Genomic DNA, 16,762 nt, shown 5'->3' with positions numbered 1-16,762 from the left:
GAGAAAGATTCAAACTTACAGCAAGCTCTTTTTTTAGAGCGTGAAGGAGTTCGAATCATCTGTGCGAGTCGATGCGTTTTAGTGAACTGATTCAAAGAAAACGGTTCACTGTTTCGATTAGTTCAATCAAATGTTTCGTTACTGTTAGTTTGTTTGTTTGTTTATTTGTTTGTTTTTTGCCATTTAGTTATCAATATCTTTTGTCATTTTTTTTGCATATTACAATATCATATACAAGATGTTTTACAAGCATTATACAATTATTATTTATACAATTTAAAAATACAATTGCATACATTTAAATACGTTTTGCAATATTTATTCATGCAAAAATAAATATTTATTTATGTATTTATTAAAAATAAATATTTAAAAAATAAATATTTATTTATTTTTATTATTATTTCATTATAACGTTATTATTATTATTATTATTATTATTATTATTAGGATTGTATTTTCATGTATTTTTAAATATATGTTAATAAAGCATTTTTAAAGAAAGAAGACACACAAAAATAGTAATGTTAAAAACATAACAGTTGCAATATACACTTTTTACATCAGTGTCATAAAATGTGCTTTAAAGGTATATACTTTCTTTGTAAATATTTATTGCAACATTTATTAATGCAAATGTTGTGTTATTATTTGTATATACAGTATATATTCCTATATTTGTATGTATTTTGCTACTTATTGTTTTGTTAGCAATACACTCCCAAAATGTTAATACACAATCATGAGCTAACATGCTTTTTAAAAAGTTCGAAATACACATTTATTTCAGTGTCATAAACAATATTTTACAAGTTTTGCAGCCCACATTTTATTTGATTCAAAATATGACTATGTGTACCTTTTTTATCTGTTAATATCTTGTAATTTATTGTTTTATATACAATATTGCCATCTCAAAATAATGCCAGGATAAACACACAAACATTGACAATAATGTATGTAAAGAAATGAAAATGAATGAATATAACACTTTTATTGAAGCACCAATAACTATATTAAAAGAACAACTCGCAGTTACAAAGGAGTCATTCACATAAGCTTCGAATGAATCATCTCAAAGAATCGGCTCGCGAATCGAGCCGCGGCAGACGGCCAAAGGTTACACACGCAGCGCTCCTCTCACCCGTGCCTGGATAAACCTCCGTTTCCCGCTGTTCTCCGCCTCATTCGCGTGATATAACGCAAACGACAAGCTCTGGACTTTCTCGAGAGAGCGACCTGGCCGTGGTGTCGGATGTAGACTCGGCTCAGAGCCTACGGTCCCCCCTTCTCTCCGCTCCACACACCGCTGGCCTTCTAGCATTTCTCCACAGCCGGGAAAGAGGCGCTGGTCGCGGGTATGGATGCCGTGTGGATGCTGCCTGCGCTGCTGGTGCTCCCGCTCCTATTATGGACCAGCAGCACTTTTGTTTTCTATTTCAAAAAGTGCTTTTATGTGGCATACATGATGCTGCTGGCCGTCATCGCCATACCGATTTGCATTCTGAAAAGCGGCGGTAGAGACATTGAGAATATGAGGTGAGTTGTCAACAACGCGTGCATTGATTTATTTGTCACTATGTGATGTGATTTTATGCTATTATTTTTTGGTGCTAACGTTACATAAAAAACACAGGCATAAATATCATAACATGCATTTATTATGTGTATTTTTACAGTGAAACATGTTGCACGTGATGTACAACATGCATAACAACATATACGAATGCATGGAGCAAACTGTGTATGGACATGGCTTACATAATTAACCTTATGCATTTGTAACGGAATGCATCGCATCTGTTTTCCCTGGACAGATGTTCGGATCATGGCTATGAGTCTTTAGCCAGCTCGCTAAGTACGCGTGAACACATTTACAGTAGGCCCCTGGTTCATGTATTTGACATGGACTCAGAGTGATTCATAACTAAATCATAATAATAATTATTATTTTAATCACATTAACAAGGCAGCTGAGCTAGCACGCGCGCATTTAACAGTTGTGTGCATAAGCACAGTGCTAGCTGCTAGCTAGATATGGCGACCAAAGCGTGTGTTTGTTTTTCGGGTAATGTACTGGAGGTGTGAAAGGGATGTGTGCTGCGAGTTACACATGCTCTGGTTTGTCAGATAGTTTTATTAATGAGGCCGTGATGGATTGGTTTCATGGCTCAGCTGGTGCAGGGTTCATCCTGGTCGATGGTGCTTGATTAAAACCAACAGTCACACACGTTTCACATATTGGACAGATGATCGATTGAATTTCGGATTCCAGGTCATCGGTTTAGAATCCGTGTTCGCGCTGAAAATCAGTTCGAAACGTACTGTAAATGTTTAGAATGTCGTTGACGTGGTAACAGACGTTCTAGAACTTTAAGGTCTTCCAACTTAAAATTGAGGACTCCAATAACCGCCAGTTAACAGGGCTGTCAGTACATTAGAGTAATTCACTGTGATGAAGTAACGTTAGTTTGTGGTGTTTTGAGAAAAGTGGAAGTCTGTTATTAAGGTAAAGTTCGTTTTATATTCACACATTCGTAATTTCTTCTTAATAATGTCATTTCAGAAAAGTATTCTTTTTAAATTCTAAATAGTTAATCCAGTGGTGTAAAGTAAATTTACAAATACCCATATTACTGTAATTGAGTCGTTTTTCTCAGGAATTGTAAGTAGTTTTAAAAAAGTGTACTTCTACTTTCCCTTGAGTAAATATTTTGTACCGTATCAGTACTTTTACTCTACCATTTTCCTTCAACCTGCAGTCACTACTTTATTTTTTTCTTGTCTGTGGAGAATGGCTCAGGGGAATAATCAGTCCTGGGATTCCTGTCCTATCAAATCACATAGATAGTAAATCGCATAATACTGAACATTTCCAAGACATGGGCAGTTTATAATTGCTGCAAACCGTTTGAAAGCATTAAAAATGTCCAAGAAGACGTCCAAAAACTATACACACAATGACAGAGAGACTGTTTAGGCTGCATGTCACTGATCCCAGCAGACAACGTCATAAGACATTAATATTAGGTTAGATTTAGGTCGCCAGCATCTAAGGACAATGTTATTTTGACGTGCAATAATGGCATTGATATTTTGTTGATATTAGGTTGTTTTAGAAAGTGCACAAAATCTTAATGTCGAGCCAGCATTTTAAACTAACATCATATTGACGTCAAATAATGACAATTTTTCATCAGGTATGGCAACCAAAATCCGACATCTGATAGATTTCATATTGGTAATGTCTGCACAACGTCAAAGTGTAACATCATTAGACTTTGATATTTTGTTGTTTTTAGGTTGTGTTGGAAAGTAACCAAAATGTAACATCTGTCCCACGTTGGACATTGACCTGACGTTGGGTTCCAACTGGTTCTAAAAAGGGTTCCCTGTGGGGCAAAAAAAGAAACCCAAACAGTTACACGATGACAGAATTTTCAATTTTGGGAGAACATTTTAAAATGAATCTAAAACAATCCTTTACAAAGCACATTTAGCCTTTTTATGAAATATTTCACAAGTGGGTTTTTCTGACTGACTTTGCTGTGTTTGTAAGGATTTTGTAGCAGTTTGGCTGTCACAAAAAGTTTAAATCAACTTGCACGAGTGTGATTTATTAATTTTTTTAGTTAAGGGTAATGCAATCTGCTTGTGTAAAATAGCTAAATGCTAAGTTGATGACACTAATCTAATGCTAAGAGTTTTTGACAAACTTAAGGTCTGGTCAAGTTTGTAATGTACACATATTAGTAGGGCAGTGTGATTTTTTTTTTTAATCGAAAATGAATCGCAATCTCGATTTGAAACAGTTGCAGTTAGTTAATCGCAAGAGGCTGCAATTATGAAATATATATAGATTATATAATTTCCCCCACCCAGAGCAAATGTGTGACTGCTGTCTGTGTGTGACAGTCTTACTAGCCAATTGAGTGAGCACACTTTTGTTCTGCCCTATCATATTTGTGCAACTATGCGGAAAGCCCACAATAAAAACAAACATGCAGGAAACCACGGACAAGTGGGATGATGGCGTCTGCCGCTTCAGAAGCATTTATAGACATTCATATCAAAGAAAAACAGCATGTCTGTAATATGGGAGTATTTTGGTTTTAAAGTCATAGACACTGAACAAAAACAGATCATTTGTAAGAGCTGTCGCAGAATTGTTGCCTCAGCACGAGGAAGTACAACAACCAGCACCTAAAAAAGCACCACAGGTGGCTCTATGAGGAGCGTCTTGCTAAAAAATAAACTAAAAGTATTGCCAGTGACACTCAATATAGTAGCTAGCAACAGGACAATACAATTTCAGAGTTGTTTGCAGCTGTTACACCATATGAAAAAACATCACAAAGGCACTAGGAGATAACTAACGCCATAACTCACTACTGTTTGCTAGAGCTGCACAATTAATCGGAAAAAAGATCACGATCTCGATTCGACCCCCTAGACGATCTTAATCCAGCATTTCTACGATTCTGCCAATCATATTTTCAATGTTTCACATACATTGCTCAGCGACATGAACACCTCCAAATGACGTTAAAAGAGTCACATACTGTATTTATAAGGTATAATTCACCTAAAAATGTAATTTTTGTCTTATAATGCTGTATTCGCGCCCTACTTAATGATAGACGCGCGCACGTCTACTTTAGTGAACAGAACCTGCATAGGCTGTGAGTAACAGGTAATATAGTTGTAAATAATATTCAGTTTGTGGCACAGAGTGGTTGTTTGAGAGCCACGAGCGAAGTATGAACAGCACTTAGCAGTGAAAATGAAACCGAAAGCCTGTACATCATTTAAATCATCCTATCGCATTTTAGAGTTATGATTGCGACAAGCGTTTGATATGTTTTACTTTCATAGCGAACACACAGTTGTGCATGAAAATAAATGTTTACAGTGTCAGTATAACTACTCTAGCCTATATAATGTTGATTTTACCAGTGAATTAAATGGTCTAATGATGTTGTCAATGACAGATTGCAAAGATAAGCATATATCTCAAACATAATTCAACATCCGAATTATTATAAGTAGAATAGAATTGTTTATAGAAACCAGTAGACCTACACATAACATTATTGTTGTTGTTTTACCATATGTTTGAGGAAAAAAACAATAATAATTGCCGACTCATATTAAGCTTTATTTTACATCTACAGAATCGTGAGAAAATCGTGATCTTTATTTTAAGCAAAACAATCTGGATTCTCATTTTAGCCAGAATTGTGCAGCTTTACTGTTTGCTCTTGAGAAAAATGAGTGTTAATTTCTGAATATTTATTAAAAAATTTGAATAAAAGCTGGGGTTAATATCTTTTCAGTTCCTCGTTTAACTAACCTCACTGCATTTTAAGCAGTAAGAAGCTACGATACAGAATATTGAGCTGAAGCTTGACTACAAAATTAAACCGCAAATCAAATCGAAATCGCAATATCTTTAAAAAAATCCCAATTAGATATTTTCCCCTAATTGCACAGCCCTACATATTAGTGTGTGTACATTGTGTTGTGCGCCACCTGTTATGAAAAGCAGCAGTGTTGTGGTCTTCACTAATAGTGTGCATATGGTATGAAAATTGAAGAGCTGATGTCTAAATGCACATGCACAAAAGTGCCCGTCAGAGCCTGTCCCAGTGTTCATCTGCTTTCAGACAACTTTGAAAGAGGCTTTGTTATGCTCACCAAAAAAAATAGACAATTTCTACTCTTCATAACTTGATTTATTCATACAAGGGTACAATGAACACACTGGACAACACCACGGAATAATAAACACCCATTTGTTGCATCTAATAAGACATTCATCCCTCCCAAGTTGAATTTTTTAAATATTTTTCCAGGCTGTGTGATGTTAAAACAATATATAATATACAATATAAATGCCAGATAATGCAATATATAATATGTAATAAAAAATAGTAGCATGACTAATGCCTACTTTGTTTTTTTTCGGAGATGACATTGACATGTAACTACACAGCATGATGTGCTGATCTTTTTCAGAGGCTCACAAAGAAACTTTTGCATTAAATCACTAATTTATTGCAGACTGTTGTGATAAAAATAATGCAATAAGCACAATTGCAAAAAAAATTTGGATTGTTTTGATATATTGCCAGGGCTGGTCGTAGGGCTGCACGATTCTGGCAAAAATGAATCACAATTTTTTTTTGTTTAAAATCAAGATCACGATTCTTTCTCATGATTGTCCAAAAGTAAAATAAAGGTTAATTATGAGTAGCCTATTATTATTGTTAATTCTCAAACATATGGTAAAACAACAATAATATTATTAGGCCTATTTGTAGGTCTACTGTTGCTTAAAATGCTCAATTTTGTATTATGGTGGACTTGAACAGACTTTCAATATGTCCTGTTTGTTAATTCACAGTAAAATGATGACATCAGAATACAACTATTCATAATTCAGAAGTTGATTTATTATCTTTAAAGGGCACCTATGGTAAAAAAAAATCTACTTTTCAAGCTGTTTGGACAGGCATATGTCCATGTATGGTGTATAGACTGTCATATTGGGGTGATATAAGCACACCCAGTGTTTTTTTTTTCAATTTAACAACATAAAAAACAGTGGACCAATTGGAGCAGTTTTCAAACCGACCGCAACTTTACATAGGAGAGTGGTCCCCCCGCCCACCAATATTGATTGACAGGCGCATCATATCCTCAGTTTGTTGATTCACGTCCGCCATTTTCAGCGTGAGTCGAAGCGATATCACTAAAGGAACACCCTAGCTCTATTTTTAGATGCAAGGCTCAATGGGCTCAACACAAGATCAATATTCTCCACATTATCGCTCTAATCGGAATTATTGGTTGTATCTTTAGGTTTGCAAACATGTGTACTTCTCATTGAGTCTACCTTATACTTCAGCCGTTTGCATTTCTCGCGATCACAGAAGCTCCCTGTGATCTTAACTAGCATGCGTTTTAGAATTCTAAACATAGGTTTCTATCAGGGTACACTCAAGTCGACGGCTGGGCGGCGCAGACCGCTGCAGAAATCTATGTTTAGAATTCAAAAATGCGTGGCGCGACGATTCGGGACACTATATGTTTCTGCCGCGCTACAGAGAGTGTCTGGTGTGCCGTGTCGCGGCTTCGAGCGGCGCATCCGGTGCCTCAGTCAAAGTTAATTCAGTGTGCGTGGTTATTAGTTTCTGTGTACAAGCTCGGCACTTGAAACTAGCACATAGTTGGCTGTAAAACTATACAAAGACACGTATGATTTTGTACTCTCTGCTTGGTCTGTGTCAGAGTCGTACATGTACGACTGAATGCTAAACCTCTCACTCCAGCTCGTTCTCGCAGTCTGCCTGTCAGACTCTGTTGCAAACGCAGAGCGGGTGAGCTCATGGCCCCGGCCCCTTGTTACGTTGGCGGGAAGCCGAAACTAATTTACATGTGAAGCAACACACCCATAAATCAGTGTGGACACGCCCCCAACATGACACTTTTTAACACATTATAATAAAAAAATCTGAATTGTGTTTTAAACTGAACCTAAACTGGCACACTCAGAAGAACCATAATATTAATATTAAATCATAAAAAAAGAGGTAAACTATGTGCCCTTTAAGACATGTGCTTGTCATCTATCATTGACAACATTATTAGACCATTATATTCAACATTATATATAGGCTAGGGTTGTTATACTGACAGAGTAAACATTTATTTTCATGCACAACACTTTGTGTTCGCTATGGAAGAAAAAACATATCAGATGCTTGTCGTAATCATAACCCTAAAATGCCATATGATCATTTAAATGATGTGCGCACAGGTTTCACTTTCACTTCCGAGTGCGGCTCATGGCTACTGTCTGTGTGAGAAAAAATCAATGCAAATCAAACCTCCCGCACGGCCCTCAAACGATCACTCTGTGCAACAAACTGAACGTTATTTACAACTTTATTACCTGTTATTCACAGCATATGCAGGTTGTGTTCATTAAAGTAGGCGTCATTTGCGTGCACGTGCGCGCGTTCTCGGCAGTAAACAAACAGTGCGTCAGCTCACGTGCGACTTCGCGACAGTTAATGCATCATTACATTATGACAGAATTGACATTTTGGGTGAATTATGCCTTGTGAATACAGTACATGACACTTTGAACGCCATTTGAAGGTGTCAATGTTACCGTGAAGACTCGCCTTTTCTTCTCTCCTGACCTTGAAAATATAATTGGCTGAATCGTAGAAAAGGCTGAATTAGGATGGTGTGTAGGGTCAAATCAAGATCGTGATCATTTTTCGATTAATCGTGCAGCCCTAGCTTGACGCTTCCTTTCTTCAGTTGTGGACATGCCTAGCCAGCTTCTTGTTCAATATTTTATCTAGTTTCGAGCTGAAAAAACATCTTTCAAACTGCCCAGCGGAAATAGGGAGTTATTGTTAAGTTAATGAAAATGTGCAGCATGGTTAGTACAAACATTCACTTTCATCAACATTCATTTAAAATGATGTGTCAAAAGCTGAACATAATTGTATAAATACACTTATTATTCAGCATAACCTTTCTTTAAATACAACTGACAATTTCAAAATGTGACAAAAAAGTGAATTGGTGCACTTTAATTTTGACACCCACAGACATTGACACCAAATAAAAATCAGAGAGGTAAGACTTTTCTCATTTATAGGTTCATTTCAGTTGTCAAGTTTAGTAAAAATCTATCTATTGAATTAATCTATCTATTAAAAGAACATTGACCCGAATTGTGCATTATAGGCTTAAATTATAGAGTGAAATAACAGAGGATCCAAGAGTGCAGTCAGATCATGAAGCAGATCGATGTTGATCTTTCTTTCGAGGTTTCAGTGCAGAAATATACAAACCAAAAGATTAAAATATGGAAAAATGATCAGACGGTAATATCAGTCAATTTTCCTAACTGATAAACAGCTCTTGGTGATATTTCAACATGCTTTTACTTTCGTATTTGACATGAAATGTACATTTACCAGTAAGAATGACATCCCGCCCTATTCATAATTCTCTCTACATATATCTAGGCTATCCTGGTTCATCAGTTCATTGGATCATTTTGCTTTCTCAATACAATTGATTGGCTCCAGAGTTCGTTACAATCGAGCCGAGACCACCTCATTCAGGCTATCTTGGACCAATTAATTTGGCGCGGATCTAAGCGTGATTGCGAGATTAACATATGCCAAACGAACCACGCTAACTGGACAAACGAGACAGCTTCTGAAACAAATGTCTAGGTGTGAAAGCACCCTAAGACTTACTTGCACACAATTGACAAACAGTCGCAACCAAATTATACTTTAGTGGCAAGGCAGATCAGGCCAGCGATGATGCGGTCTACTGTCCATTGTGCAGTCCTTATTGTCGAGCCCTGTTATTTTTTGCTATGCTTGTCATTTATTATTTTAATGTTATGAATTGATTATTGTTCTAAATATGACAGACAATTAGTTAATTAATTTGTTAGAGATGCACTGAAATGAAAGTTCTTTGCCAAAACTACTAATTGTGGATGCACTTGGCTGAAAACTGAAACAGACAATGCTTTGTAGTAGTTTATATATTAGTTTACTAAATATTATAAAATAATTTTGTAAGACTTAATACTCCAATAACTTAAATTAGACTGATAAAAAGAAAGTAAAATTTTATTGACAGTAAATGAGTTGATAGTAGTCATTTTTAGCAGCGTTTCCATGACAGCACAGTAACGCAAGCAGCAGAACAAGTACACTGCCTGACAAAAGTCTTGTCATCGATCCCAGTTGTAAGAGCAACAAATAATAACTTGTCTTCTAGTTGATCATTTGGAAAAGTGGCAGAAGGTCGATTTTTCTGATGAATCATCTGTTTAATTGCATCTCAATCATCACAAATACGACAGAAGATCTATTGTAACCCACATAGACCCAAGATTTTCATAGAAATCAGTCAAGTTTGGTGAAGGAAAAATCATGGTTTGGGGTTACATTCAGTATGTGGGCGTGCGAGAGATCTGAAGAGTGGATGACAACATCAACAGCCTGAGGTATCAATACATTTGTGCTGCCCATTACATTACAAACCACAGGAGAGGGTAAATTCTTCAGCATGATAGCGCTCCTTCTCATACTTCAGCCTCCACATCAAAGTTCCTGAAAGCAAAGAAGGTCAAGGTGCTCCAGGATTGGCCAGCCCAGTCATCAGACATGAACATTATTGAGCATGTCTGGGCTAAGATGGAGGAGGAGGCATTGAAGATGAATCCAAAGGCTTTTGATGAAGTCAGACCTTACTGTGTTAATTAAATCATTAAAAATCAATGCATGATCATATTTTATTGTGGTAAAATAAGCGTAATCTAGAGGCCTTTGCTTTCATATAAACAATTCTGATACCAAACAATCAACTAGATATCAAGTTATGATTTGTTGTTCCTAAAACTTGGATAGGCAACAAGACTTTTGTCAGGTAGACTACAAGGAATTTTTCTGTCAGCGTACACTTAAAATGCATGGGTTCACAAAGTCCATTCATATTGTCCCAACAAAAATCGATTAACAAGTTTAAGTAGATCTAACATGAAACAATTAAGTTGTCCCAATTTTGTTGTTTTGGCTCATTTTAAATAAGGCAAGGCATGGCAAGTTTATTTATATAGCACATTTCATACACAGTGGCAATTCAAAGTGTTTTACATAAACAAGAATAAAAAAGACAAGTATAAAAAAATAAAATAAAAATGATTAAACCGATTAAAATGTGTTAAAACAGGTTATAAAAGAAAGAAAAAGAAAAGAAAGACACAATAGTGAGATCTGTCGGACATAGCACAGTACTCATTCAGTAAAGGCACAGCTAAAATAAGTAGTTTGAACAAAAAAAGTAGTTTGAACAAGCAACAAAATCTTTATTTTGGTTTTTCAGTGTAAATCACAATATGCACACTTGCAATATTTTGATAACTTCAATATCTTGCATTGCCCTACTGCATGTTTACCGTTTTACTTTATCAGTGCCGCCTGTAGTTCACAGGTAAAGCCATTCAGGTGAGCAGGTCTGTTCAGGACAGTGTTTGAACGTGGGGGTGCGACGTTACCCGGTAATTACGCTGTATCTCCTGTATCCGGACTGGTGTAGACTTACCACAGCTCAACTATCAAGTGTTGACGAGTTGTCAAGTACTGTACATGCTAAAATCTGATCGTGCCAATTATGTGGAAACTCATTTCAGCGTAAAGGCTGTTTTAACAGGATGACCTAACACCCGTATTAACCAACAGAGAGCACATGACGTGGAGGGGCGATGGGTGGTGTCCTGTTGCATCAGCGCCGTTCTTCTCTTTTTAAGGTTATCTGCTCTGGCGTTCTCTTTCTTTCAGTCTCTTTATCAGTGCGATAGGAAGGAGTGATTGAGCCACATGCTGAGGTGATGCAGGGATGCCAGGCTTATTGGGTTAAAGGAGAGAGATGACAAGGCGTATAGAGATAGAGGTGGTGGAGGACAGATTTGATCAAGCTGAGTTAAGGAGTTGAGCCAAAATGAAAAGGATGTCGTTAGCTGTGAGTCCATCCGTCCATTTTAAGACATGATTTCTGCTCTTTTTTTTTTTCGTTCTAAGATAAACACACCAATAAACAACACTTTTGCTGACTTTTTGTATGTTCTTGTCTGTTGTGACTGACGATATACAGTTATCGTCACTAGGGCTGGGCGATTTGGGCAAAAAATCTCTGTATTTTTAGGAGGAATGACGGTATATGATATATCTGGTATTTTCCCATAAATGGTTACTTGAGTCAAAGACTTTGTTAAACCTTTATTATAAAATATAATTCAAACACAGGGGTTTCTCTCCCTGTTATTATCATCATTATAATTATCATTCTTATATTGTTATTTGTTAAAAGAGTAGCTAACAGCAAGATATTAAAATAGAAAAAGAAATATTTGGTAGACAAATGCATGTTTTTTTATTTTATTTTACTTTTTTTTTTTCAAGTTTTAATAATGAATAAAGTTTTAATAAATAATAATTGTTTAATCCACCAACCGTTCGTACACTAAAGGCACACACAAATCAAATCACGTCCTCCAGTTAATGGGCTTAAATCAGGCATGTCCAAGCTCGGTCCTGGAGGGCCGGTGTCCTGCAAAGTTTAGTTCCAACCCCAATCAGACACACCTGGGCTAGCTAATCAAGCACTTACTAGGCTTTCTAGAAACATCCGTGCAGGTGTGTTGAGGCAAGTTGGAGCTAAAATCTGCAGGACACCGGCCCTCCAGGACCGAGTTTGGACACCCCTGGCTTAAATAAATCAATTAAACAGAATAAATATAATGATTAGAATCTAATCGGAATTGAAGTCAATATGCAATAACAGACCAGAATGCAGAGCTAAATGTGTTATAACATAATATAAAGAAGAGACCGTCGTGTAATAAATACTGAACTTATAATCAGTGAATATGAGGTAGTTTCACTTTCAAAATGTGGTATAAATTCGTCCCATTTTGGCGGTTTTAATTGTTTTGAACACATTCAGGTGCTGCTTGTCAATTTGATAAAGCTTCTATGTTCCTTCTTGCTGTCAATTGTGGAAGAAAGGATCGATAAATGGTTTCTGATAAACCGCTGTGACTGCTACAGGCGCTGTACGACGCTTGTTCACATGAGGGGAAGTCAGATTTGTCCGGGAGTCAGATTTCAATACAACGCCGGCACTGCCTGTTCCTCCATGTCGCATCAGTGATGGGTCGTTCTTGAACGATTCGTTCATTTTTAACAAATCTTTTGTTTGAATCAAGGAGTGACTCATTCATTTGCGCATGCGCACATTTGTGCAAGTGGAGCTCGCGTGCTGTCTTGGAGTGGTCTGTTTCGCGCAGAATGCACACATGTGGCCTCAAACCATATCAGTATGAACGATATTGAATAATCCCGCATTGCGTTGGGGAATCATATCTCTATATCCCCAGAACTCTATATACCACTCAGCCATAATCGTCACCTTGGAATTATAAGGTTTTATCTGCATTCTAAATGATTTTGAGAGACCAAGCTTCAAAGTTTTTGCATTACATATAGCAAACAATATGTTTGTAACAGTTCTCTATCATACATTAACATGACAGAGACCCTAAATGTACTCTAAATATAAATTATCAAAGTTCTCTTTGCAAATTGGAGTAAAGTAACCACGGTAAATGCAGATAGAACCTTCTCATTCTGAAAAGTCATTTTCCACTTGGAATTATAAGGTTATATCTGGCAGATCAATAATTCAAGCATTACTTTTCAAGAAATATAATCAAAAATATGTCATTTGGTGTTGTAACAATATGTTGATGCTTGAGAAAGTTACATTTTTGCTTTCTATAACATTCATTTCATGTTTTAAGATGAATATTTTTCTTGTTCATATTAAGCATACAAGGCTGTGCTAAATGCTTTGTCCAGTGCAGATGTTAATTTGATCTAATTAATATATACATTTTTATAAAATTTTATGATTTATATGAATTATTGACAGCTGCATGGTGGCGCAGTGGGTAGCATGCTCGCCTCACAGCAAGAACGTCTCTGGTTCGAGCCTTGGCTGGGTCAGTTGGCTTTTCTGTGTGGAGTTTGCATGTTCTCCCCATGTTCGTGTGGGTTTGTTAAACGTGATATTTTATTAATTTTGTCTCTAACGACTGTTCAGTCTTTTGAATTTATCATGTTACGTGTCATAGCATCAGTACACTGCTTCAATCTTTCTCTTTCATGCTTGTACTTAGTCATTTTAGCGAAAACATCAGATACTGTTGGTTGGTTCCTGTTGGTTGTGCACCTTTTTTTACCAACCAAATGTGTCGACGCCATTATAACGACACGGATCACTCTGCCTATTCATGCCACGGAAAAAGTGATTGACAGGTTGTAATTTGTGTGTAACTTATCTTTATTTATTTATGATTTGGTTATGGGTAAAACAAAGACCAAGCAGGTCAGGTAGTTGAAATGGCAGGCTACAAATAATTAATTCTTTTTGAATTAATTAATTATTAATAAATAATTAATTTACCATCACCTACGATGACGATGCCATCATCCATCGCAATGTTTCACATTAGACATTGTACGATGCCAAATTGGTCGACATCACCCAACCCTACCCCGTAAGCAACATTTGTTTTCAATTGTCTACAGAACAATCCATTAATTTACAATGACCTAATTTACTTAGTTAAACCTTTAAATAGCACTTTAAGCTGAATACTAGTGTCTTGAAAAAATTCTAGTAAAATATGTACTGTCATCATGGTAAAGATAAAGAAATTATTTGTTAAAACGATTAGGTTTAGAAATGTGTTGGAAAAAATCTTTCCATTAAACAAAAATTGGGGAAAAATATGCAGTGGGGCTAGTAATTGAGGAGGGCTAATAATTCTGACTTCAACTGTATATCTTTCTTTTTTTCGTGCTTACGTACTTTGATAAAATGTCAGAGCACAGGTTGACATTTGTGATAACAGAGTTCATTTACTATGCTCTTAACAAATAAAAAAGAAAAAACATTATGATGATGACTGCGTTATTCATCTATAAACAGATTCAATAACAACAGCACACTCTAGGTTAATTGCTCAGATTTTTGTCTAAGAAGTTTAGATTTTTTTTGGTACAAAATGCTCATGTAGTGACTGCAACAATGTTCTGTGAGCTGCTCTTTACAGTTCAGTCAAGCTGAGTTCTCAACAATTGCTATTGAGGTGTAATGAGGACAAAGAGGCACGTCAGTGCATTGCACAAATATTAATAGCTGTGTTAATTGTAATATTTTAAAATACTTCCAAAATAACTAGGTGCTGTTAATAAATTCGTATTCGTTTAAAATTGAAGGCATTCAAATAATATTTTACTCTCCAAAATAAATTGTTGGTGTTACTTAATTTAATTATGACACATTTCCACGCATTTAAATTATTTCAACTTATTTGAATTGTGTTATTAAAACTTATTCGACAGGGCGACATGGTGGCTCAATGGTTAGCACTGTCGCCTCACAGCAAGAAGGTTGCTGGTTTGAGTCCCGGCTGGGCCAGTTGGCATTTCTGTGTGGAGTTTACATGTTCTCTCCGTGTTGGTGTGGGTTTCCTCTGGGTGCATCTGCTGTGTAAAACATGTGCTGGATAAGTTAACAGTTCATTCCCCTGTGGCGACCCCTGATAAATAAAAGGACTAAGCTGAAGGAAAATTAATGAATGAATGAATGAACTTATTTGAATTGCGTTATTTCAACTTGTTTTAGTTGTGTTACTTGAATAGCGTGATTCCAACTTTATTGAATTGCGTTATTTTAACTTGTTTTATGCCGAGTTCAGACTGCATGATTTTCAAAGTAGTCGTGTCACAGATGTTTTCACAGTGCATGACTATCTGGGCTAACGTTAACGTCATTGCTTTGTTTACACTACAAGATGGATCGGTGACAGGGGCTTTCACGTTGCATGACTTTACAATAGTATCTCCGACAACTTCGTCCAAACTACGTCTCACAGCCAAAAACACATAGTATATCTTTTGTTACTAACTACATAATGAGAAAGAAGCTTTTAATGGGGTAGAAAATGTGCATATTTGCTCACCTGGGTTTGAAGGGAATTGGCAATTTCTCCTCAACTTTCTTTTTTAACTTTCTGTGTGAAACGTCAAACAGACACGGGTGCTCCTGTCAAACCTCAACTAGTTTTTCCTCCATTTCTTGGGTCCAAATAACACACACAAGCGAATGCTGCTCTCTCATTGGCTGTAGGCGACTGCCGATGTTATTTTCAGTCAAAACTTATTTCACACGGCATGATTTGAATCGCCGACAGCTCCAGATATTTAGCACGCCAATTCTCTCAGATCGCGTCTGTGATGGTTCATACTGTGTGATTGTCATTCATGTGCACGAGCACTTATTTGCCTGTGATTTCAGGCATTTGTCCGCGGTTTCTCAACCTGTCGGAAAGTCAAAATCTGGGCTAAAATCATGCAGTCTGAACTCGGCATTAGTTCTGTTACTGGAATTGTGTTATTCCAACTTGTTTTATTGTGTTACTTGAATTGCGTTATTTCAGCTTATTTGAATTTCGTTATTGTAACTTGTTTTAATTGCGTTACTTGAAATGCATTATTTGAATTGCGTTGTTTCAACTTATTTGAATAGCGTTATTACAACTTATTCGAATAGCGATTTTCCAACTTATTTGAATAGCGATTTTTCCAACCTTTTTGAATAGCGATTTTTCCAACGTATTCGAATAGCGATTTTCCAACTTATTTGAATAGCGATTTTCCAACTTATTTGAATAGCGATTTTCCAACTTATTTGAATAGCGTTATTCCAACTTATTTGAATAGCGTTATTCCAACTTATTTGAATAGCGATTTTCCAACTTATTCGAATAGCGATTTTCCAACTTATTTGAATAGCGTTATTCCAACTTATTCGAATAGCGATTTTTCAACTTATTCGAATAGCGATTTTTCAACTTATTCGAATAGCGTTATTCCAACTTATTCGAATAGCGTTATTCCAACTTATTCGAATAGCGTTATTCCAACTTATTCGAATAGCGTTATTCCAACTTATTCGAATAGCGTTATTCCAACTTATTCAAATAGCGGTATTCCAACTTATTCGAATAGCGGTATTCCAACTTATTCGAATAGCGGTATTCCAACTTATTCGAATAACGTTATTCCAACTTATTTGAATAACG

The 16,762-nt window shown here is 36.3% G+C and overlaps 1 protein-coding gene across 1 annotated transcript in view; it reads left to right on the top strand.

Moving 5' to 3' along the window:
• The first annotated feature begins 1,095 nt into the window (after positions 1–1,095).
• Positions 1,096–16,762, top strand: part of agpat2 (1-acylglycerol-3-phosphate O-acyltransferase 2 (lysophosphatidic acid acyltransferase, beta)) — a 35,833-nt gene continuing 20,166 nt past the window's right edge. Inside the window, exon 1 of the mRNA XM_056446240.1 lies at positions 1,096–1,539. Within this exon, the coding sequence (XP_056302215.1) occupies positions 1,361–1,539 (179 nt within the window). The 5' untranslated portion in view covers positions 1,096–1,360. The remainder of the gene's footprint in view (positions 1,540–16,762) is intronic.

This window comes from Danio aesculapii, chromosome 21 (assembly GCF_903798145.1).
Source record: "Danio aesculapii chromosome 21, fDanAes4.1, whole genome shotgun sequence".
Taxonomy (NCBI): Eukaryota; Metazoa; Chordata; class Actinopteri; order Cypriniformes; family Danionidae; genus Danio; species Danio aesculapii.
The sequence above is the reverse complement of the archived record's forward strand: the minus strand, read 5'-3'. Positions and strand labels throughout refer to the sequence as shown.